The sequence below is a fragment of the Chroicocephalus ridibundus genome, chromosome 1 (genome assembly GCF_963924245.1).
Source record: "Chroicocephalus ridibundus chromosome 1, bChrRid1.1, whole genome shotgun sequence".
NCBI lineage: Eukaryota > Metazoa > Chordata > Aves > Charadriiformes > Laridae > Chroicocephalus > Chroicocephalus ridibundus.
Window position 1 is genome coordinate 85,510,331 of NC_086284.1, and position 23,035 is coordinate 85,533,365.

Below are 23,035 nucleotides of genomic sequence, written 5' to 3' on the forward strand. Positions count from 1 at the left end.
GGGCTCTGCAGCCCAGCGCGGCTTCTCCTTGGCAGAGTGTTGCCAGCAGGTCGAGGGAGGTGACCCTTCCCCTCTGCTCAGTGCTGGTGAGGCCACACCTGGAGTGCTGTGTCCAGCTCTGGGCTCCCCAGCACTACCACAGTGAGTCGAGCACAGGACCACAAAGATAATTAAGGGACTGGAATACGTCTCGTACGAGGAGAGGCTGAGAGAGCTGAGTCTGCTTAACCTGGAGAGGAGAAGGCTCAGGGGGATCCTATCCATGTATATAAATACCTGATGGAGCGGTAAGAAAGAAGACAGAGCCTGGCTCTTCTCAGGGGTGCCCGGTAACGGGACAAGAGGCAGTGGGCACAAACTGAAACACAGGAGGCTGCACTTCAACATAAGAAAAGCTTCTTACTGTTGGTGTGACTGGGCACTGGCACAGGTTGCCCAGAGAAGCTGTGGAGTCTCCACCCCCGGAGACATTAAAAACTCAACTGGATGGAGTCCTGAGCAACCTGCTCTAGTCGACCCTGCTCTGAGCATGGGTTTGGGCCAGACGATCTCCAGGGGTGCCCTCCAGCCTCAATTATTCTGTCATTTATTCTGCTAGTACAGGTAGCTTCCAGAGGGCAACGAGCTTGGTTCACAGTCCACAGGTTGCTTCCATTTCTCCATACAACCACAACATTCAGTTACCTGCATGTCACCTTCATTTCACACCTGCACTAATTGGAAGCAGATTTATGAGTGCATTTACGACCTCTGTTTCTGGCCCTGAAAAGCTTTCTCACGGAGATTGAAGGGAATGCTGTTGGGGTTTTTTGAGTAGGGATGCACAAACTCTTCCTAGAACAGGCAACACCATTCAACTCCTCCACATTTTTCTTTCTTTTGCCAGCATTAAAACTAGTACAGAATAACATTTTGCAGGATGGAGAGTTGGAGATGTAGTGTGCAAGGCAACAGATTTTAAGGAAACTCTTCTACCTACCTGAGAGATTTCTAGTGACAAGCAGGCCTCTCATAGCAACAGCAGAGGTAAACTGTTCATCGTTGAAGGTTTCATTTCAAAAATATGTTTATATGAGTTTTGTTAGTTTGTAAGCATGTAATATGGTATTGTGACTGCTAGTAATAGGCCACACGCTTTGTACTGAGTTTGCAAGGCCTCAGGACTGCAGCTTTTCAGGCTTGCTCTTTATGAATATTTTGTGACCTGTCTTCTGCAGCTTTGTTTGACTTGGTTTAGTTGTAATAGCAATTTTTCTAATTGACGGGGTGTCTGTGGCTAAAGAGTAAAGGTGTAAAAGCATGCTAGCAAATACTGAAATGCCCCCAGGTGGATCCTGGGATGAAGAAGAAGAAACCGTCAATGTCAACATCATGTTCTTCCCAGAAAAAGCCTTCAAATGATGATGACTTGCTGTAACAACCTCCTGCCATCACCAGCATGAAACCACCTACACTGGGGCCCAGAGGAGCAGGGAGAGGGTCAGCACCCTCAAAAAGGATGGAAAATAAGAACTATTTGTATCGGTTATGCTTGTATTGTTATTCTTTACCTGTAATAATTAAATCTCAACTAATAATGATTATCCTGTTAACATTTCAATTATACTGAGAATAAATTCTTTGCTTTATATGTAAAGTTTGTTTCCTCTTTGTCTGTGAGCAAAATTTTGAGCATAACAATTAATGGTTTTTAAGATCCATATATTGTAGCATGTCACTTGATAATGACCAAGAAATCCACAGACAGTGGATGATCTTACAACTATCATGATTTCCATGACTCCAACCAACTGTAACCCAGGCCATGGTATTTCTGTGAAGTGCTCCACCGATGCAGCTTCTATAGGTCTACTGCAAATGTTGTAAGAACATAACTGTGAGACGGCCTTCTTGATTCAAACTGAGTCCAGTTTACATCTCAGAGGCTATTTCATCTAGCAGTTAACATTTAAGTCATTCACAATAAAGGATGTTTTGATGATTGCTGGAAAGGTTAACTCATTTTCTAAATCTTCAAAAGCATTACTTATGTTTCTGTACCATTCTGTCACTTTGCTGAGCTGTCAGAAAGGAGCAAGAGATGGTCTGTAAACCCAGCAAGGCTGTTTTACGCTAAGACTTCTCAAGCAGGCAGGCTTTGAAAGAGTTTAATGCAGAAACCTGAAAATTTTTTCATAGGTTTCCTTTTGTTTTTTCTCCTGGAATGACAAGGAAGAAAACTGGGGCTAAGGTGGAACAACTAATAGAACAAAAACATAGAAATCAAAATTGCCATCTCTGCATTGACCTGAACACTCCAAGAGAATAATGCCCTCATGTCAAGGGGGCACATCACCTCTGCCGTAATAGACTGAAAGACTCACTGTAGGAAGTTGCAAGACTTCTATCAAGGACTTTATCACGTTCAAGTCATTTAACTGGAGAATTGCTGACACTGCATCTATCTTCAATAAGCAGAAAAATACGATCTGGACAACAGCAGAATTGGTATGTCCTTCTTCCCCCAAATTACTGTCCTTGATGTTACCTGAAATTGCATGGGGAGGTTCTTTAGTGGCTGAGGAGGTAGAACACAAAAATATATTGATTGTCGTAGTAGCCCTGCTACCATCCATCCTGTCCTTGGCAATAGGGTGACTTCATTACTGCTGGGAGGTTTGGGATCTGTAAGCAGTTTGAGATCTGAGTCATTCAATGGGATGAAGACCTTGCTGAGTAATGCCTTCTCTGAGGGGCATCCTTTCTAAGAAAATGACTGTGATTGTGTACGAAGATGTCCATTCATGCAAGAGAATCTTGCAGAAAGCCTCCCCAAAGACAGATTGTGAGCCACATTTGTTCCTCTGCTAAGATAAGAAGCTTTGCAGATGCGATCTGTTGTTTAGGCAAGTGAGATGCACGGAGGTTTTTCAAAAAGGTGGGATGACTTCTTTTCTTTCTTTTCCTGAGGGACATATATTAGATAATGCCCACTAAGTCAAAGGCAGAAGGGAGTTTGTCTCCAAAATTTGCACTTGTTAATAGCACTCCTCAAAGAATCCCTTTGTAATTCATTAGGAATGAATTACCTATTAGGCCTATAAGAAAGCTGTGGAGGGGCTGTTTGCAAGGGCATGTAGCGATAGGACGAGGGGCAATGGTTTTAAACTAGAGCAGGGTAGGTTTAGATTAGACATTAGGAAGAAGTTCTTTACAATGAGGGTGGTGAGACACTGGCACAGGTTGCCCAGAGAGGTGGTGGAGGCCCCACCCCTGGAGACATTCAAGGCCAGGCTGGATGAGCCTCTGAGCAACCTGATCTAGTTGAAGATGTCCCTGCTTACTGCAGGGGGGTTGGACTAGATGGCCTTTAAATGTCCCTTCTATCCCAGCACATTCTATGATTCTATGATTCCATGATTCCATGATTTTCACTAACCTTCAAGTGAGTAGAAAAATAATTACAAGAGTCCAACTCTACCTTAAAACATAAGCAAAAGGCAAGGTTTGCACAATACTTGCAGTTTAGTCTTATCTTTACTATAGGTCTATTTAAAGCCATTATTCTGTACACTACTCACCTGTAGTCAGCATCACAAACAATTAGAGTTCAGTCCAAAACTCTATAGTATCAGACAACCCACAAAATTAGTGTTATCATTAAAAAAATTAATGAAAATAAAAAAAAAAGAGTATAAACCATTTATTTTTGAGCAATTGTCCTATACAATTGTGGCTTGACTACCATTAAACTGCTAACAAAATAATAGCAAAGAATCTGACAGAATATATTCCTGAAAAACTTTCAAGTCCTGCATTACATTTGGAATGGTTTCAAATATAGAAAAAGGTCCAGACCTCACCTATAATGAGCTTATTCAGTTGCATCTTGTACAGCCTTTACAGTTTATAACTGGATGAGTGTTGATGCATAAAGCTGTAATTTACCAGTGTTGATCACATTTTATATTAAAATAAATAAACAAATATACTGAAATGGTACAAGCTGAGCATACAGAATTCATCCTAATTACACTTGATCAGAGGGATTCAAGTAAACAGTCACACTATGAAATTTCCAGAAGAAATGCAATCTAGAAGCAACACTCTCACCACTTTATCTGAGCAATTTTCTTCTGGTATTAGCCAAACTCCTATAAACCCATTGGCTGAAGTTACAAAACAAGATGTTTAAATAATAAAACTAGTAGATAAAAAAAATGTTTCTTCATCATCTAAAATATAAAAAGCTGGATCTTCAGCTTTCAGATGTGTCACCAAAGCTGTGATTCTTCATACTTTAATCTTTAAAAGTTAAGAACTAGTGTAGTTGTCTGTTCCCTGCCTGTTCAATGCAGATTCAGCTTAACCAAGATACTGATATTAGAAGGATCCACCTAACCAAGATGTCTGTTTCTATTCCATGTGTAAAGACAGGTGTCTATTTTTCTTGCCCATCAGGAAGGAAACAATATAGAAGGCCATCTAAAACCAGCCAGTGAATTTTTACATGTCTCAAATTATGTGTGATGGATTGAGTCAGATCAGTGAAGATCTCTAGGTGTCTCCATCATAAGGGCAGTTATGTCTCTAACTCTGTTTGTCATTTTGTCCTGTTAGGGTACAATTAATGTCCCACAAAACCAGCAGAACTTGAACTTCTCTTGCTTTGTTTGGTCAGCACAAAAAAATCAAGCCATCATACTGGATATCCATAGCCATCAGTCATGTTGTTCAGCTGAGGATTTGAATTGTAATTTACATCAAATGTGAGCATCCAGGTAGCATTTGATTCATCCTCTTTAACTTCCTGTATGAGAAAGGAAGGCTTGGACTGTGCACACCGGCACACTAGGAAACATCAAAACAAGTTTGTGATTTGAAGGCTGCTGGTCTCTCCGCTTACAAGATGAGGACTTGGCATATCTCATTGCTGGTGTTAATGATATTGTCACAGTTTTCACACACTAAGCCCACTCTTGCAGGAGTTTTCACAGTGAATTCAAGAAGAAAAGTATCTCCAAAAGTACTGAAGTGCTTGGTCTGCCCCTCCGACACAGGAGTGATGTGGTGGTAGCCCTACAGGGGAGACGGCTGTTGCTCCCAGGTGATGCAGATGCACCGTGGTTCAGAGGTGGAGAGAGGACAGGGCGGCGGGCAGAGGAGCCAGAGCTTCATCATCCTTGCTGCCACACGTATCGGGCAGCGATATTCCCAGGGGAAGCTCCCAGGAGAGCACAGAGTGGTCATAGCCAAACTTTAGTTTGTGGCAGCAGGATGTGTTTCTAGGAGGGAAAGAAAAACACCAGTGTTGAAGTTTAGTTAGAGGAAATATTTGTTCTTATGACCTCGGTGGAATAAGAACCACACATGTCATGTTTGTTTTAGAGACACACATGCTGAGCCAGCAGCTCACAACCGAGTTGGGGGCAGAAATTATCCATTATCTTTTCAATTTGGAATGGACCTTAATTTCAGTATTTTCATTGTTTATTTTATGACCCCACATTAGAGGTGTTATTATTACCACTCCCATGGAAAATCCTATGAATGAGGTAACACCTCTCCATGAAAAAAAATTATCTCAGTCTTAAGATGATCTCTTTTCTTGGGTGGGGAAAGGGGATGGAAGCTCTTGTTTTTCCAATGCATGCTGAGAAATGCTTAGGAAATATCACTTAATTTTCAGGCCAGAAAGGGGGAGCACTCAATGCCTACAACTGATAGCCTGTTAGCCTGTGTCCTGGAAAAATAATATGCTACAAGGAGAAAATGTGTAGTTGTGAAGTGTGCCTCCCTTATGTCTCAAAGCATCAGGAATGAGTGATTTTAATGGATGATTAAAAACTTTCCCCCCACTATTATTGCACTGTAGGGAGCTGCCATCAGCAGTGACGTATTTGCTGTCATGGCACAAACGCATGTTTCAGATGCTGGCCTAAAGGCAGATGATTGTTGGTTGGTGCTCACCTATCTGAAGCGTGATATACTTAGAAAATAAATAACATCTTCCAGAGGGCCTCATTTGCTTCGCAAGTAGGTTCAGTTGGGTTCCCTTTCCTTATCCGTACAGTGGTGTGGGTACAGTCCTCACAGGTGACAGCCACATGAGCGCTGCTTGCAGAGAAAGTGTAGCTATCCTTAGTATCCTTAATATATACATGAAGTGCTGTAAGTGCTGGGCTGGGATATGTGTTTTCTCTGTAAGGGGCTGTCAACCTTGAGTCCTCTAAACCTGTACCAGAATGCAGAGAATCAAGAGATCTATTTGAAAATGCTATGCTCATTTTCTACACTTTCTACGAGGCTCTCAAGTCATATTTCCAAGCTTCACCATGCAACCGTGCAGAACTGTTCCTTTCCAAATGACGAGTTTTCTGGGGGTGGTGGCAGCAAGGACTGAGCTAGCTGTTCAGTCCTGTGCTTCTTGGACCCAGGGCTTTACTAGAAACCATCAACTATCATAAATTAACATTGCAGGCATTGGCAACACGACTGATGAGAAAAGAGTCTTCTCAACAAACCTTGCTGTGTTATTAAAGGCATCATTTTGAAAACGAAAGCCTTAAACGTGAAGAAGGAAATGTTTCAGTTCATCCGGGAGGAGAAGTCCAGCTATTTTTTGATGTTGCTTGTGTCCAAAGCACTTCCGGATGCACAGGCGGCACAACTGCATCAAGGACAGTGGTCCTGGAGAAAGAGCCAGGGAAGAGGTTATGCATGTGCCTTTATCATCCCAAGAGAGTCAAGCTGAAATGGCAGCTGAGCATCATGGCACCTCTCAGCTGTGCGTGGCCCCCGACTCTTGCTCTTATCTGACTTTAACCTCTAGCAGAGCACACATCTTCCCACCTCCTGCAACCCACCTCAGGCGTGCAGCCACCCCAAGACGCTCAGCAGTGAAAAGCCAGACCTGCGCCCACCAAAGAACATCAGCCTGCCCGCGTTTCAATTCAAGGCTAGTCACTCTCTGTCATTACACAGCCACATCGTTCTTCCCCTTCTAAGCTGCACAGGTAGGCGTGAAGCAGTTTTTGTTGTCTGAGAAGAGATGATCAATGCTTCCTTCAAAATCCTTTCCCCCACACACACTCCCCTAGTGAGATTCAAGTTTGCCATCCATTGCTTTCTTGAGATGTATTTCATAATAGTGACAAACACATAGCAAAAGCAATGCTACATAATTCCTTATTTAAACCTTACAGATTAATTGGTCCCAAGCCCTGATGAAGAATCCGTGGTGCCTTTTTTTCTTATTTAAGTATAATGGCATTATACACTTATATGTGGGGCTTATCCTTTTCCCAGAGAGGTAGATCTTGTGTGATGCTTTTAACTGTGGTGCCTTCCAACATTCAGCCCCACAACATGTCATTTGTGGCCCGGTGTGCAGGGCGCAGGGGTGACAAGTGTGGAGGATTGTGGGGGGGCTGTGGGAGGGCAGATAAGAAGGCGGGGCAGCAGCAAGCATGGACATGGGAGTTGGGTTCTGGAAGCGGGTAGGAGATAAGAAGAGACACTGTAGAAAGCCAGAGGGAGGTAAGTGAGCTGGGAGGGGACAGTTTGGGTGCCACCCGCCATGGCTGCCTGCTGGGTGGGTGAGACAGTAGTCAGCAGAGAGCTGAAATGTTAGTGCTGGTGGAGGAGGACAAGAGGTAACAGGCACAAACTTGACCATAGGAAGTTCCACCTCAACATGAGGAGGAACTTCTTTCCTTTGAGGGTGGCAGAGCACTGGCACAGGCTGCCCAGAGCGGTGGTGGAGTCTCCGTCTCTGGAGACATTCCAAACCCGCCTGGACGCGTTCCTGTGTAACCTGCTGTGGGTGACCCTGCACTGGCAGGGGGGTTGGACTAGATGATCTCCAGAGGTCCCTGCCAACCCCTACCGGTCTGTGATTGTGTGATTCTGTGAGTGCAGCGCTGTGGGAAGGAACAGGGTTTGCAGCAAAACGCAGTGAGGTGACAGCTTTAACAAACTTTTGAGCCTTTCCTCGTGCAGGACACCACATTTCCAGCAGCTCTGCAGGGCTGAACACCGCTGCACTATTCAAAGGGCTGTGCAAAGGGCTGTCCCCTCCTGCTAGGAGTCAGCGGATGAGTTACTCTATGATTGGGTACCAGAAGACAAAGCAGGCTGATACGGGGCAAGTGAGACTGGCTATTGCAGTGTCACACTGCAGGTGCATTTGGCCATTCTGATCCCACAGATAAATGCCCTGCTGGTAAACACATAATCTAAAAACACTTCCATCCAAAAAGAAAAAGAAAAACTAAAGACTTATCAAAACACAAGCAGTGTCACTACACTTCGAATATTTAGCAAGGGCAAGCAAACTCTTCAAAAACACAGTGCATTTCTGGATCATCAGCTAATTCTCCCACCCGCACGTAGGACTCTCCTTGCAATGCAAGCAGGGTATGCAGTGGTCCATCAGCACGGTGAAGTTCTGGGAAGGGACACCACCATACGCAGCATACCTGCTCTGGGCTAGTCTTGGGGCAACTCTGGGTCAGCATGCCCACCAACTCATCTCTGGTAGAAAAACATGTTCCCTCCAGCCTGCCCTGGCCGTGGGCACAGGGCTGCTGCCCCCCAGTATTTGTGGTGTTGGGGGAGAGGAGCCGTGCGTGGGAACAGGGCAGGAGAGCAGTGGGTCAGCCATACTGATGCTGAGGTGCCATGGGCTTAGTGGGGTGACTCTGATCTCTGCAGTACATTGCCAAACCTCTGCATGAAACCAGAGGGGTGATGTTTGCACCGCTCTCCCAGGTTGCAACCATTCAGCTGGCCAACGAAGTTAGACATCAGCTGCCCATCAGGCATGATCTTACTTGGAGAAGGGCATGCTAGAGAACATGGGACAAACACTATTCAGCCACAAAATGCCCTTCAGACATTTACCCCTTCTGATTTTAATTGCTGAATTTTACTTAGAGAAAAGTTCCTTACTGCCTGATCTGTCAGCTGAGCCCAAGCAGCGCTTCTTGGGCCAGCTCCATAGGATGTGCCTGAAATGTTGGGTTTTTTTAATCTCAAACGGGACACACGCAATGCCACAGAATTCAGGAATCTAACGCAGAAGGGATTGGAGCTCAAAAAGATCACCGTTCTGTGCAGCATAGATTAGGCTAGGAAACCAAATATCTGTCCTTCATACATAACATGCACAGCACAGATGTTTTCATGCTATTATTCTTGTGTTACTATTTCAAGCAGGGCCTGATTCATCACTTTATTATTCCAGCTTTACGTTGGTATAAATCTGTTTGTGACAGCAATAACATCAACATGTAACTGGAATAATAAGAGTCATGGACCACGCCATCAGCAACTTGTTTAAAATAATGAAAATCCAGATTATTTAGTAATGTGTATAGTTTACTGACTGAATGAGAATATCTAAAGAACACAAGTACACCAATGATTAGACACGAGAGACCTTACTCTAATTTTCCTGAAGATGGGTAAGTAAGATTTCTCTCTGTGATTCATTAAAGTATTAATAAAAAATAAGATAAAAGAGATCCAGAACTATTTCATTTACAGGTACAAAATAAGCACTTCCTAAAGTTAAGCCTACAATTTGATACCGCTTGATTTTTCAGCACATAATGTTGGCCTTTAAAAAAAGCCTAATTTATAAATGTGTATACATATATGTATATATTTATTCATTATATGTATATATTTATTCATTGTATCATTCTTGTGCAATTTTCCTTAATCCCCACAAAACCCCTAATACAGAGTCTTTCATTTTAAAGATACTTTTTCACCTACATAAAAATTTGGCCCAACAATAAATGTAAAGGGCAAAGAACTAGAAGAAGAGTCTTTCAGTATACCTTTTTTTTTTTTTTTTCAGTATCACATGCATTAAAAAATTTTTGGTTGCAATTTTGCATTTATGCTGAGACCAGTATCTGGCATGTACCTGACCTTCAGCACAGTGTATAACCAAAGATCCAGTCCTAATGCTCACCAAATGGAGGCAAGCTTAGTTATCCTCAGTTTTGTAGTGCTTGTAGCATGGAAAAGCGTAGTCTTTTGCAGCAGTTCCTATGGTTTTTTCCCTAACAAATCCCGAGTGAACGAATAAAACAAGTGCTAAGAGGCACCTTCTTTCTGCAGGAAGAGTCGGCCCACAGGGCTGCTGGGTGAGACCAGCTCCATTGGCCTCTTGTTTTCGGCGTTCTTCACCCAAATGTCTGCTCCAAAGTCAATCAGCAGCGTCACCAGCTCCGCACTGCGATTCCTGGCAGCCGCGTGCAGAGGGGAGTCCAGGCCCTTGCCACTGTTCACATTTGCTCCTGAACACCAAGAGATGACAAAGAATAATGACTACAGAGTAGCCTATTTCCATTTCCTGCGCTATCTGCTATTTCTCCGAGATACCCGTAAATGCTGTAGCAGCCACCAAGAGGTGGATTTCCTTACGCTGGGGCTTGGTACTACAATTTGCACCTGCACAACTCACACTGGTTGAGGAGGAGTGGGGTTGTGACTAAGAAAATGATCCCAGAGGAAAGGTGCATGAGGAAGTCCATCCACAGCCCAGCCCACGGATATCTTGAAGCAGGACAAAGATGTAGTTCCACCTATGGCCCACCTTTGCTCCCCATCCCAGTGCCCATTCCCTTAAAATACATCAGGGTTTCAACCTGCTCTGTACCAGAGGCTTAAGCCAGTGGGATTTCCAAATGTCAAAGTATCTGTTGGGGAAAAAAAAAATGTGAGGATGGAAAAGTTCTAGAGGCTGTTGGTAGAGGAGGATATGAGTGTTCCCTCATCCGTTGTGCTCGGGTAATGGCTCCTAAAACACCCTGAGAAAGGTGAACTGCAGAACTAATTCAAAGATATTTGCATAGCTTTCAAAAGTATTTGAACTACTATCATGTTCTTATAGTATACATTCTCATACGTAGAAAGCAGCACAAAAAGAAAGTGGCAGAAAACAGAAAATAATACTCACATTTAATATTTAGATTAATTTGTATTTGAATTCTTCCAAGAAAAGATCACTGTGCTAAATAGTGCATAAGGTGATCTACATGATGTTTGTTTGTTTTTTCCAAACTGGCTTTGTTAGTCCATAATTTTTGTGCTAGCTATGTGGCTACTTTAGGTTGTATGGCCCCTTTGGTTAGAAGAGATGCACTGCCATAGATAACAAGAAATGGTCTTATGTAATTATCCAAGTGCTTAAACTTGGAGCTAGGTTTGATTGATGCAAAGTATATAGTGCTGAATGCTTTCCTGTGTTGGAAATGTTTCAAACTTTTTATGAACTCGGTGGGAAGTAAAACATGTTTACAGAAATATTATGTAAAAATTATTGAGGCAATTGTTTTGGCTAAAGAGGGAGAAAAAGTAAAGAAGGATTTTTTTTAATTTCAGATAAATGCAGCATCACACACACAGACACTGGAAAGGATGATGTTTGTTCCAGGCGCCACCAGCCGTGTGAAATCCAGGACCACCCATCATTTTGTTGGGAGCTGTGAAGCTGGGTTCTTGGGTCAGGAAGACGCTGGTTACCCTGCTACCCCATTTAACCCAGGGCTGCCATTAAGAGTGAAACACCTCCAGGTCCCAGAGCAGGAGCTCCTCTAAATCTTTGATGCAAAGAGAATCCAAAGATAGATGTTGCAGGAAATGAAAGTACACCATCCATTATTTTTCTTTTACCTGACTCAAGCAGCTTCTTGGCACAGTTCACTTGCTGGTTCTCACAAGCTACATAAAGCGGAGTACCCAGATGCTTGATGTTGTGATCTATATTTACCCCACGGGATGCAAGGAATTCGACACATTGCACATGACCTTAAAAGGGATAAAGGAAGAGTCAACTCACAGAGATCGGGCATTTTTTCAGCAAACTCTCTATTGCAGTGGTGTAATTTGGCAAAGATTCAATGTTTTGTCAAGAGATGGTAGTGTAATATTTTCATCCACTCCAGTGTTTCCGACCTGGAAAACAGGAGCTGCAAAGCCATGGTTAGCAAAACAGGCTAAAGCCCTCGCATTTTATCCGACTCATTTGAGATGTCTACCAAAGATGAGACACATCGCACTGTGTTTCTCTCCACTGCTTTTGAAGATAGCCAGATGACTCCCTCAGATGTCAGCATTGTAGGCAACTGACTCAGACAACGCAGCCCCTTCCAGGTGTCGCCACATGAACTCAAAGGCCCCGAGAGCCCAGCCAAGCTGCTCTCAGTGAGCGCCAGAGGTGGAAGGAACTGCACCACTCGTGATGAGACCAACTAGGAAGGTATTTCACATGACCCAAATCAAGGAAACTATCATCTTCTTCATCTCTCTTCTCTACCTCAACACGTTGCTAGTGACATGGAAAGGGGTGCTGATGCCCATGGGGTTACCTCTCTTAGCAGCTTCATGGATGGGGGATGCCAAGTCACAGGGCGGGTGTAAGCTGGCTCCGTGCTGCAGCAATAAATTCAAGCAAGCCACACTGCCACTGACACAAGCGCTGAACAAGGGAGTGTGCCAGTCCACAGTAACTCCGTTCACCTGGGGGAAAAATAAAACAATCGGGCTTTCTGTTTGCCTTCTCGGTATTTCAAAGTAGATTAAAATTATCCTGTTTCTCAACAGAAAATAATATTGTCAATACTTTTTATTTAATTCCTTGCAAAAGCTGCCTACTGCTTCTGAGGATTACAAGTTTTTTATTAAAAAGATCAATAAAAAAATCTTTTCAAAAATTGCCCCCAAGTCTCTCCTCCTGCAAATGAATGTCTAACCAGTGCCATTTTGGGGTCTCTTGGGAGTTATCAAGTTACCGAGTTAAATGTGTGCCCATTTTTGGTTATTTCAGCTGAAACACACCTGCCCATTGCCCTGTTCTGAAATGATCCATTTTTAGCTGAAAGCATGCAGCCCCCTCTTTTTTAAAAAAAATTAAACTGAAAGGCAATATACATATAATGAGTTAATTTTCTTATTCACTATAACCTCAACATTATCTCATAAAGTAGAGGCCATGAGATAGGCCCATTTCACCATCATATTTGCACGTTGTTTCCATTTTCTTCCCATTTTATTGTCAGTTGATGCTACCAGTCCTACACCTCTACTTAAGACTCTGCGTGTTGACACCAACAGGATTGGTAAGTCCAGAAAATAAAATGCACCATTAACCATTGCAGGATTACAAACCCTTTGCAAGAGGAACTTCCATTTATTCTTTCAGTAAATGACAAAAGCACTGCACCTTCATCTAAAGAACAATAGTAACTGGTTTTTATATCTGTGCTTTTTGGATTACTTTATTAAGTGCATTTTATAACCTATGTACTTTAAGCAGAGCTGAGTACAGAGTGTATGTCATGGTGATATGCTGTTCTGAAATAGTACATCCCCTAGCATTAAAATGTGATAATACAACATAGAAACACTGGAGACACTGGTCTGTCCATCATGCACTCACCTGAGCACCATGTTTTAACAGGACACTGGCACAAGCAGCATGACCCCCTAGGCAGGCTTCATGGAGAGGAGACACGTGGTCTGCTGTAACAAGATTCACATCACTCCCCTAATGAATTAATAGAACATATCATTACAACCAACTACCAAAACCCCCGTACAAACAAAAAACCCCCGACCCTTTCTATTACGACCTCTAAAGCTTTATGTAACCACACCTTCCACAACTGTCAGGAGCTGCTCATCTCACTAGGTAAGCAGAGAAAGAGTCTGCGGTGCTTTGGCTGGAGTGCATACTGGCACAGCGTACCAGAAGTCATGCCTTCTACACACTGCTAATTGGTGCTGTAGGCAGCGATCTGCCCAAAGGGACAATACAGACATCCTTTTAAAAATTGAGCATAATTTTATTTCTACTACACGATGAATAACAAACTCTGAAATAAAAAAAAAAAAAAGATAAAAAATTGCTATTAGAGTTCTTGGCAAGGCCGTGACTGCCGCCTTTTCACATCATCGCTCAAGCATTCTGACCTCCTGCCTGCTGAGTCTGCGGTCATTTGACTGGATCGAATCCTGAAATGCTTTTGAGGTGTTTTCTGGCCTCTAGTCAGAGCATGGCACGCTCTGAAGGAAAGCCAGCCCCTGCATTAGGAACCACTGGTTTGATTCTGCAGGATCTTTTGTTTCTAGCGATCTTGGTGCTCCACAAGGTTAAGCTGGAAGAGTCTCTGTCTTTCCAATAACCCTTCCCTTTCTGTAAACTCGTCCATAGGCTAAATCCAAGCATTTTTAAGAAATGGAGCAGTGAGGTTCAGAAATTGCCTCTCCCTAGCCGTGCCTTCTGCAGCAGGAGCAGGGGCCCCGGATACCCTCAGGCACTTCAGAAACAGATGCACGGGTGGCTAATTGAACCCTCAACTGGAGCCTTGCCTGGGTCCGGAGCTGCCCCCCACCCACCGCACCAAACGCTGCTCGCAGGGGCGGGAGCTGCAGAAGGAATCCCCCAGACGCACAGAGATCCCAAAGACCAGGGTCCCATTACCTGTGCCAGAATTAAAGTATGACCCATATCTTTTGATACATCACCAGCTTAGTGCACAGAGCTTGCGCTAGTCAAGGAACTGCTTGTAGAAAAAGAAAAATTATGTGTTACACGCAGATTTCACTGCATTCTGGGCAACACCATTTTCTCACCCTGAGGTTTCACAGTAGAGCAGAGACAGCATTCAACAACTGAACAAACCCAGCAGAGACCTTCTCAACCCAGCCCAGGGGTACCTGTTTGATGAGTTTCTTCAGAGTAAGCAGACGCCCATGGATGGAGGCATCGTGTAAAGGAGACCAGTCTGAAACAAAGTCTGTAGAAAGACAGGAAAAAGGTTAACAACTCCATGGACTGTTTCATCAGTGTTTTTTACTTCAGCTATATGACCCCAGTAAACCTCTCTAATTTATTACATGAGCTGCCAAGCTTTCCTTGGAGCAGCTGCCGGGAGGGAGTGAAACAAGAGGATGGTTTCTCTCTGGGTGTGTTTTTAACTCATACCGCATTGGCGCTGAGCAGCTGCACTCCCCTCCAGAAGATGAGAGAAGGATTTGCAGAACATTACCTTGCTCTGACTGAGCTTGTCCCTTCCTTTGAATTATTTCCAGTGCTTCTGTTTTCACAAGCTCATTACACTTTACCAATTAGCACGAAAGGACTATGTTTTGAAGAAGGAATGGCTGCTCAGTCATTTACCCCTGCGCAGAGATGGGCTACAGCCAACAATATCTAATGAAAGAAGGTACCAAAGTACAAGGAGATAAGTTGTGTTAACTGTTGATTTTGCCTCTCAGTTTTCAGTGTTTGGTGTTAGCCTGTGCAGCGGTGCATTTTAAGTAATAGCTATATTCTTTGTGTTGTTGAAACCACCAAGTGAAATACAGCCCATATGGAGGGAAACTCAAAGGAAGAATCTGCCTCAGCTTGTAGGGACAGCCGAAGGGATGGGACAGGGTGCATGCTGCATGGCAGTAAGGACACAGGCCCAGCGTGTGAGGGGTGAATTAGGTCATAAAGAAACTGCTCTTACTACTGTGATAAACGCACTGATATTTTAAGTGTCCATATAAAGCAAACAGATTCATATTTGCTCTTATAAGGTCTTATGTGAAAGACTGACTTCAGGCCACCTTGCCAGACAACTGAGGAGGCACGAAAAGTCCATGTCAGAAACTGAATCTTAACTAGTGTTCCCAAATAATCTTGGTACATAAAGCCTTATGTTCAGAATAATACCACATGCCAAATGGCACGGAAATGAGTCACCATAGTTCAGGCTGGTTCAAGGAGGTATGAGAGGGAATTCTGAGGGTTAAAGTTGGTACCAAACTGTCAAGTCATGTAGAGTGCTTTTCTGAAAGATCTTTTTGCCAAGCACAAGCATTATTTGATGCACTTTACAAGACAAGCCTATTTTTCCTCAGTTACGCTGCGTAACATAAAGGTCTGAGGAAATACTTACTGCTAATGACTTTTATGTTTCACTTCTCTAGTTGCTGTATCTGTTCTTTATTTTAATATAGGGAAACAAATCACCTTTATGCTGAGAACCATACAAATATTAATAGAAGGGGATCTTCAGTATTACAGATTTTATGGCTCAGAGCCAGCTAATCCCTCTGGGAGACGTTTACCGCCTTCAGTATTCATTGCCTCAAAACCCAACGTCTGGTGTATGTCAATGGCCCAGGTTCCCCCTGGAAAGGAAGAAAAGCATTTCCAGAGCGTATTTCACCCAGCTTCTTTTGGAAATACTTTTTGCTGCTCTCTGGAGATGTCCCACTCTCCTTCCACTAACTACAAGAAAACCCCAATGACCTATTGGACGAGTTGCCGAGGTTCTCAGGGACTATATTAGATCACATGCGTAGAATGGGATGCTTAACAGTGAGAAGTCCTCCTTCAGCAACAAAACCTAATAAGCCACCATCATTTTTTAAAATAATGTTTACAGACTAGCTGATGATGTCAGTGCTTATGCAAGATCCACAGATCTTTTCTCAAGTAGGGCACATGTGCATGGGAGAGCTGAACCCCTCATGGCCGATGTCCTATCCTGTCTGGGTATGCCACGGTGTGCTGGAATAGGATGATAACCGTGTCAGCCATCTCCCAGCCTGTTGGACTATCGCTGTCTCACCTTCAAGCATGCTCTGTAATGGACATAAAATTTAAACAAGATAAGATCTAGTATAGCAAGACTTATAATAGTTTTGCGATTGAAAAATTCTGCACTGAGAAAATTGTAACCTGAAGATGGTGATATCTGAAATGTGTTGTCTATCACATACAAAAGATCTTTGCCTGCATAGCTGTTTTGGGCAGGGGTGTGACTTTTTGCTGGCATAGTGTCTGCAAAAGGTCTGCTATAGATTTATAGTCATTCTTGCAATGCTTTTAGTCGTGCTTTTATGACTCTGCAACACATTTTTCTAGAGTTGTTCATATAGGCAAAAGGATATTTCTGTTACTACAACACACCATTTTTTAAGCAACTTCATGTCCATCACAACTTGGAAATATGTACATATTGCATGTTACTGTCTCTGAATAATGGCTCATTGATGGACTAAGCTAGGGTGAATTTTTTTGTTTCCTTTCTTGGACACCAAAAATGTGAGTCTCTGTAACAAGCAGCTAGTCAAATTAGTAGTAGTCACACACACGTCACAGGAGGGAACTCAAGTGGTCCCTGTGATAGTTCTTGTTTGAATGAAGTAATTAAAAAAAATCTAGTGGAATAATCAAGACTTCACCTTCTCTTGTGAGAATCCTTCCCTAACAGTGTTCCAGCATGCTTCTGTCTCACAGGACAATCCTAGTGACATCCTGGAAATAACCTCAGGGTGGGTTTGGAGGAGGGTGAGCTGTGGGTGGAACAAGGCCCTTGGGAACAGGGATCTCATCAGGGATGGCTGGACAAGCAGCTGATTCAGGATTTTCACAATTTCTCCTCATTTCCCTGTCTCTGGTTATGACTGCTACCTTGTTAGGGGAAGGCAAAGGTGGAGGACTTGTATAAAATAGTAGATAATTTGTTAGTTTATGCTAGGTTTATATTTACTAGATCTAAGCTATCACTGGGCACCCCTTGGGGCCAGAAATAAGGTTTATTTTGTGTCCACCGGAGACTGACCATAACTAGAGATAGGACGCAGACCTGGTGGCTGGACCTTCTGTTACCTGGTTGGTATATCCTGATCATAGGTGCAGTTAAAATGACTATCAGCTTTGAAAGCTGAAGGAGAGATGCTTTGGAGAGCAGGCTGGGAGGGACCATCAGCCCAGGGGCTGTGCTTCCTCTGAGCACTGGGCACAGTCTCCTTCCTGCCCTCTCCCCAGGAGAAAGCTTGGTGCCTTCTCGTCCTCTTGGCATGTATTTGTTATAGCTGTGGGTTTGTGTCTTTTCCTTCAGATCATAAATTTGTTGCCAGGGAACTAGGAAGGTGTTAGGTGATTTATTGACCATGGCCTACAGACTAGGTGTTTGGTGGACACTTTGAAACCTGCCATCTATTCTGCTGCTGCCTGTGACTACGAGACTGTCAGAGACTGTGTAGACTTGGTAGGTAAATCTGCACTGCCGAGTAAAAAAAGGCAGGAGGATAATTCAGCATTGAATTTTAAGCAGGTGAAGATGTGAAGGCAAGTCAGTCTGCACCATTAGGTCTCAAAGACAGAAATGGTCCCAATCATCTCTTATATTTAGCAGTATAGAAACAGCTAACAAGACAAGAGACTTCATGAGTCAAGTGATCATTTCCAGTCTTGTATTACTTACACTATGAAAGTCACAGGGGAAAAAATGAGAAACTGAGGAACAACTCAAACTTCACAGGCACAGATAGATTCATCAACTCAGATGTGATTCAAATTTGGGAGAAGCTTCAAAATTAGAAGGCCCAAGCATGGAAGAGATTTAACCTCAATATAGCTTTATGGGTGGTACCGAGTACATGAAGTGAAAAGAGGAATGAAGTCAGGAAAACTGGGTAATGTACATCATTTAGTTTTTAAAGAAAATTGTATTCTTCATTATTGGCATCACTTGAGCTCTGCCTGCCTCCTTCTATGTTCCATGGGCCATATTGCACAACAAACACGTAGTTCCAGTAAGTTCACAAATATCCTTTAGATTTAGCAAATAGACAGCCATTTCCCAAAGCTATGGTTCTGGTCTCATAAGGATAACCAAACTATGCTATAATTATTAAAGCACTGTATTGTTAATTGACCAAAATAGCTTCACTTTAAGTGATGCGTATCAAATGATTTTTATCTGACCATGCTGTTGTTCTTGCTGATCCTGCCTGTGTTACCATTGGTTGTGTATCCAGGCACTGTAAAAAGCTTTTGATTTTCCCATTTAGAAATCAATGCCATTGCCCAATCTACACGAGTTGCAAGAGAAACATGTTTATAGAAATTCTAAAAATCTAGACAGAAGAACAAGTTTTCTGAGCTGCTGCTTGATCTTTTTTTAGCTACACAAATACAGGCGGGGTTTTGTACAAACTACCAAGTTGTTATATCACCGTGTCAGTATTCCGGTGACAAAAAGGGAGGTGTACAGTCATGCCATCACATCCATGTGCAGAATTTATCCCTTCAGTGCTTGCTTGAGAAAAGGCAGGCTTCTACTGAGACTCTAAAAAAGAGCCAGGCCAGACCACAGTCACCTATGGACTGGCCATTAGCTAGCAATTTTGCCAAGTCTTAGCAGTGAATTAAAGGATTGTCCACATAAGCATCAAAAATAAAAGTCAGTGGAAAATAAAAAGAGGTATGTGCCAACATGTCATAATCCAGTTGGGAATTCTGTACTGAGATGACCCAAGACTTTTGTCCTAAATGGAAGTGGAGGCCTACAGTAGCTTCACACAAGCCTTGGATACATTGGGAAGAGGAGGTTTAAAGGCCTGTCTGATGACTTACTTCCATGGTGTACTTCCAAATCTGCTGCCGCGAAAAGCATGGCCCCAAGCTGCCACCTCTCCTGCCCTAGCTCCGACTGCAGCAAACACCTCTACCCTGAAGCAATGCTGGGCAGATTTCCCCAGTTTCTGCACCCAGGGCATCACCCTCCAGCAGACCACAAAGTTTCTCTTTTCTGCCTGCTCCAGAACAGAGTTTGTGTTTCTCACCTGGACAAGGAGGGAGTCCGCACTGGGTGTTGGGGTCTAAATCCCGCCTTCTGTACAGCACAGGAGGCACACTGTCAGTAATATAAATGGTCAGTATTTATACCATACACAGGCTTTTGATTAAAGCCTAAGCAAAGGTCAGTGCTAACTGGCCATGGACTTTTAAAATCCCAGAACAGTGGCTTTCAGGAAAGTCCTCAAAACACTTTGCCCACCAGAGCTGCCCGTGAAGGAGCAAGGCTGGTGTACGTGGGTGGCACAGCTGTGTTCACTGTATGTACCGCCACAGCAACAAGGTTTTCTGATTGCCAAAATTATGTACAACTGCCTTCTCACAGAGGAACAAGACTGTTTTTCCAAATTTGAAATTTACCCACACTTTAGTCCACAGGCAAGCTGAGACAGGCCTCAGGACCTTCAACATCTAGACATCCAAAACCACACTGGCTTTCAGTGGCATTGGATCACCTAGCTCCACTTTCACCGCTGAAAATCCCAGCAAGCCCAGGGGTTACATTAAACCTCTGGTCATATTTGATTGCGGTGCCGTCGCTTGGGCACATAAATTCTGGCAGGGTGGTGTATACAGAGGGAACCTTATAGCAATAACCACACAAACAGGCAAACCCTGACTGCTGCCTGTGGACAACAGAGCATTCACAGGACCTTTCTAGAAGAGCACTCGTTTTTGTGGTGATGGCTGAGAGTATCTTTTTCCAGCCTCTGGCCACGTGGAGGGTGTTGCACACTCCGTGCCTGTCCCCAGGCTGGTTTCCTGCCATGGTGGTCACGCACAGTGCAGCTCGCAAGGGGCTTTGAAATCCTCTCGGCAGAGGTATGCTCTTGCATACATATTGTATACACATATGCCTATGGCATTATGTATAATAGTATTACAAATGGTATTTTTCATATTCTAAGGCTGCTTTTCCCTAAAGTTTGTGATATATGTAGCCTGAGACAAATGCATTCCTGCTGTAAGTTGCCAGCAGAACTTATCGACTGTACTAAGGGTTAGGCAGACACAAGAGGAAGGGACTGAATTCTGATATTCAAAGGACCAAATGATCTGTGTGCAGCAGTGCGGCGTGTGGCCTCCCCTCCTTCCAGCCACCATCTTGCTGGAGCTCATCTCCAGTGCGGACCTGGTTCCATTCATACTGTTGATAACATTGCCGTCCCTTCCCTCCCACCCCAGCCTCAGGACGTACATACGTGGCATGTGTGAGGAGAGGCAGAAGGCAGACAACACAGCAGATATACTGATCTTTGCATTGTGGCTTTAGGGTCTTAATTTTCTATTATTTGGTATGAAAGGAAGCACCCTGAAAAGCCCAAAAAAGGTGTGAGGACAGTGTAAAGTCATATTATCTTAATTTACCTCATTCTCTCTCCACTCACCATAAGCTGAAGGAGTAGCTTCTCAGAAAACAGAGCTACAGGGAACATGTCCAGCTAAACAGTTATGTGAAGTTAAATACTTGTCTTTTGTCACCATGTCATATTTTCAGTGGCTCTGGGCCAGACAACAGAGCAATGATCACAGTGAGGCCGTTTGTCTAAATAACTGTTCACCAGTGACCATAACAGCATTGGTCTGGACTGACAACAACTCCCTGGGTGTTGCAGAAGAACCTGCTAGGGCTGGTGGCCCAGCCTGGGCGACAGCACTTGGGTCTGCTCATCTGAAAGAAAAAAGAAAAGGAAAAGGAAAAAGGAAAAGAAAAAAGGAAAAGAAAAGGAAAAAGAAAAAAGGAAAAGGAAAAAGAAAAAGAAAAAGAAAAAGAAAAAGAAAAAGAAAAAGAAAAAGAAAAAGAAAAAGAAAAAGAAAAAGAAAAAGAAAAAGAAAAAGAAAAAGAAAAAGAAAAAGAAAAAGAAAAAGAAAAAGAAAAGAAAAAGAAAAAGAAAAAGAAAAAGAAAAAGAAAAAGAAAAAGAAAAAGAAAAAGAAAAAGAAAAAGAAAAAGAAAAAGAAAAAGAAAAAGAAAAAGAAAAAGAAAAGAAAAAGAAAAAGAAAAGGAAAAAAAGAAAAAGACGGGAGAAGAAAAAGATGGGAGAAGAAAAAGACAAGAGAAAAAAAGATGGGGAAAAAAGGAGGAAAGGAAGGAGGAAGGGGAGGAAAAGAAAGAAAAGAGGAACTGAGCCAGTGCCGAGTTTCCAGCTGGCACTAATCTAAGTCAAACATGCCACATTGCAACTTCTTTTTCAGCATGCTGTGGTTCAAGTACTGCATTTGCTTCTGCTTGTACAAACTGCAGCACAGAATCAGACACTCTTTTCTGTGATACACCAAAAAAAAAAAAAAACAAACTAAAAATTCCACATTAAATAAGAATAGCTTATTAAAACCCCATTCTGAAGTGTGAGGGCATGGGGACGTTGCGTGGGGCTGACTGCAGACCTGCCCTGGGAGCAGGACCTCAGGAGGAGCACACCACCGCAGCCTGACCCTGCCCCTTGCCGCTGCTGGCAGAGGCAAGGGCTTGCGGCGGAGCAGGAGTGTTACTTACCCCTCATCAGCGGGTTTGATAGAGATGTTGCAGACGCCTGGCCCCCGGCTCCTTGCAATTTGCTGGCATTTTGATTTGTTCCCTCATCATCCATCTCAGCCCCGTCTGCCCAATTTCTGTTTTTTCACTTGGCGGTCGGTCTCGAGAGTTCAAATTCCATCGTCCCCGTCGAGCCCCCGGCGGTGGGAGTAATTTATTAAGCAGACTCTGCGCGCACGAGTCAGACAGACCTTGCAGCAGACCGGGATGCGGTGTTGGGAGCACTTTGTGCAGAAACTCGAGTACCTGGGTTGGGATTTAACGAAGCAGCTCCCCGGCTGCCCTGGGAGGCAGCCAGCGATCCGGCGAAGCGAGAGATGTGCCTGATGTCACATCCTCTCCAACGCGGCGCCCAATCGGGGCGCCCGCCATCCGTTTTTATCAGGAAGGAAATTCTTAGTTTGCCAAAAAAAAAAGCAAAAACAAACCGAGACAGAAAGAGCCAGTTCAACCCGTTGAGCAAACTCTGCCTGCAGGGGATTTGCAAAGAAAACCCACAGAGATAGGAGTGGGCGCGGATCTGCACCGCTCCCCAGCAAGTTGTTTGCCGGCAACTTTGCCGCGCGCCTCCCTTGGATGTTGGACGCTGTGCAAAACCACCCCTCTTATCTGCCAAGCCCCGGCGGTATGCAAGGAACGGAGAGCCCAACGCCTGCTGTGCAGCAATGGTCGCCGCACACCCTATGGATATTGAAACCACATGTCCGGGGAGCTGCGCTTCCCGCTGGAGGCCCTGTGCTGTCCGCGTGGCGTGGAAATCACAGCACCCCACGGGCTTATTTCCTTCCCCCCCGGCTCAGTTGATTTCACTGAGCCACAGTCACACCAGGAGTTTCATATCTGAGCAGCGCCCTTTTATTTT

The 23,035-nt window shown here is 43.7% G+C and overlaps 1 protein-coding gene across 1 annotated transcript; it reads right to left on the reverse strand.

Moving 5' to 3' along the window:
* Positions 1–2,182: 2,182 nt before the first annotated feature.
* Positions 2,183–22,997, reverse strand: ASB9 (ankyrin repeat and SOCS box containing 9). The gene is made up of 8 exons (XM_063342164.1): positions 22,135–22,997; positions 14,716–14,795; positions 13,436–13,543; positions 12,366–12,516; positions 11,671–11,805; positions 10,101–10,292; positions 6,504–6,669; positions 2,183–5,264 (listed from the first exon to the last, which is right to left on the reverse strand). The coding sequence occupies exons 1-7, from the start codon at positions 22,226–22,228 to the stop codon at positions 6,545–6,547; spliced, it is 885 nt and encodes a 294-aa protein (XP_063198234.1). The 5' UTR covers positions 22,229–22,997; the 3' UTR covers positions 2,183–5,264; positions 6,504–6,544.
* Positions 22,998–23,035: the final 38 nt, after the last annotated feature.

What these genes read in the sequence shown, in the direction of transcription:
- ASB9 (XM_063342164.1), bottom strand. Translation starts at nt 22,228, where the DNA reads ATGGATGATGAGGGAACAAATCAAAATGCCAGCAAATTGCAAGGAGCC. An exon ending in ATCAAACCCGCTGATGAGGG is followed by an intron (nt 14,796 to 22,134) that starts GTAAGTAACACT and finishes GTCTTTCTACAG; the next exon opens with ACTTTGTTTCAGACTGGTCT. An exon ending in CAAGAAGCTGCTTGAGTCAG is followed by an intron (nt 10,293 to 11,670) that starts GTAAAAGAAAAA and finishes CTTGGTGTTCAG; the next exon opens with GAGCAAATGTGAACAGTGGC.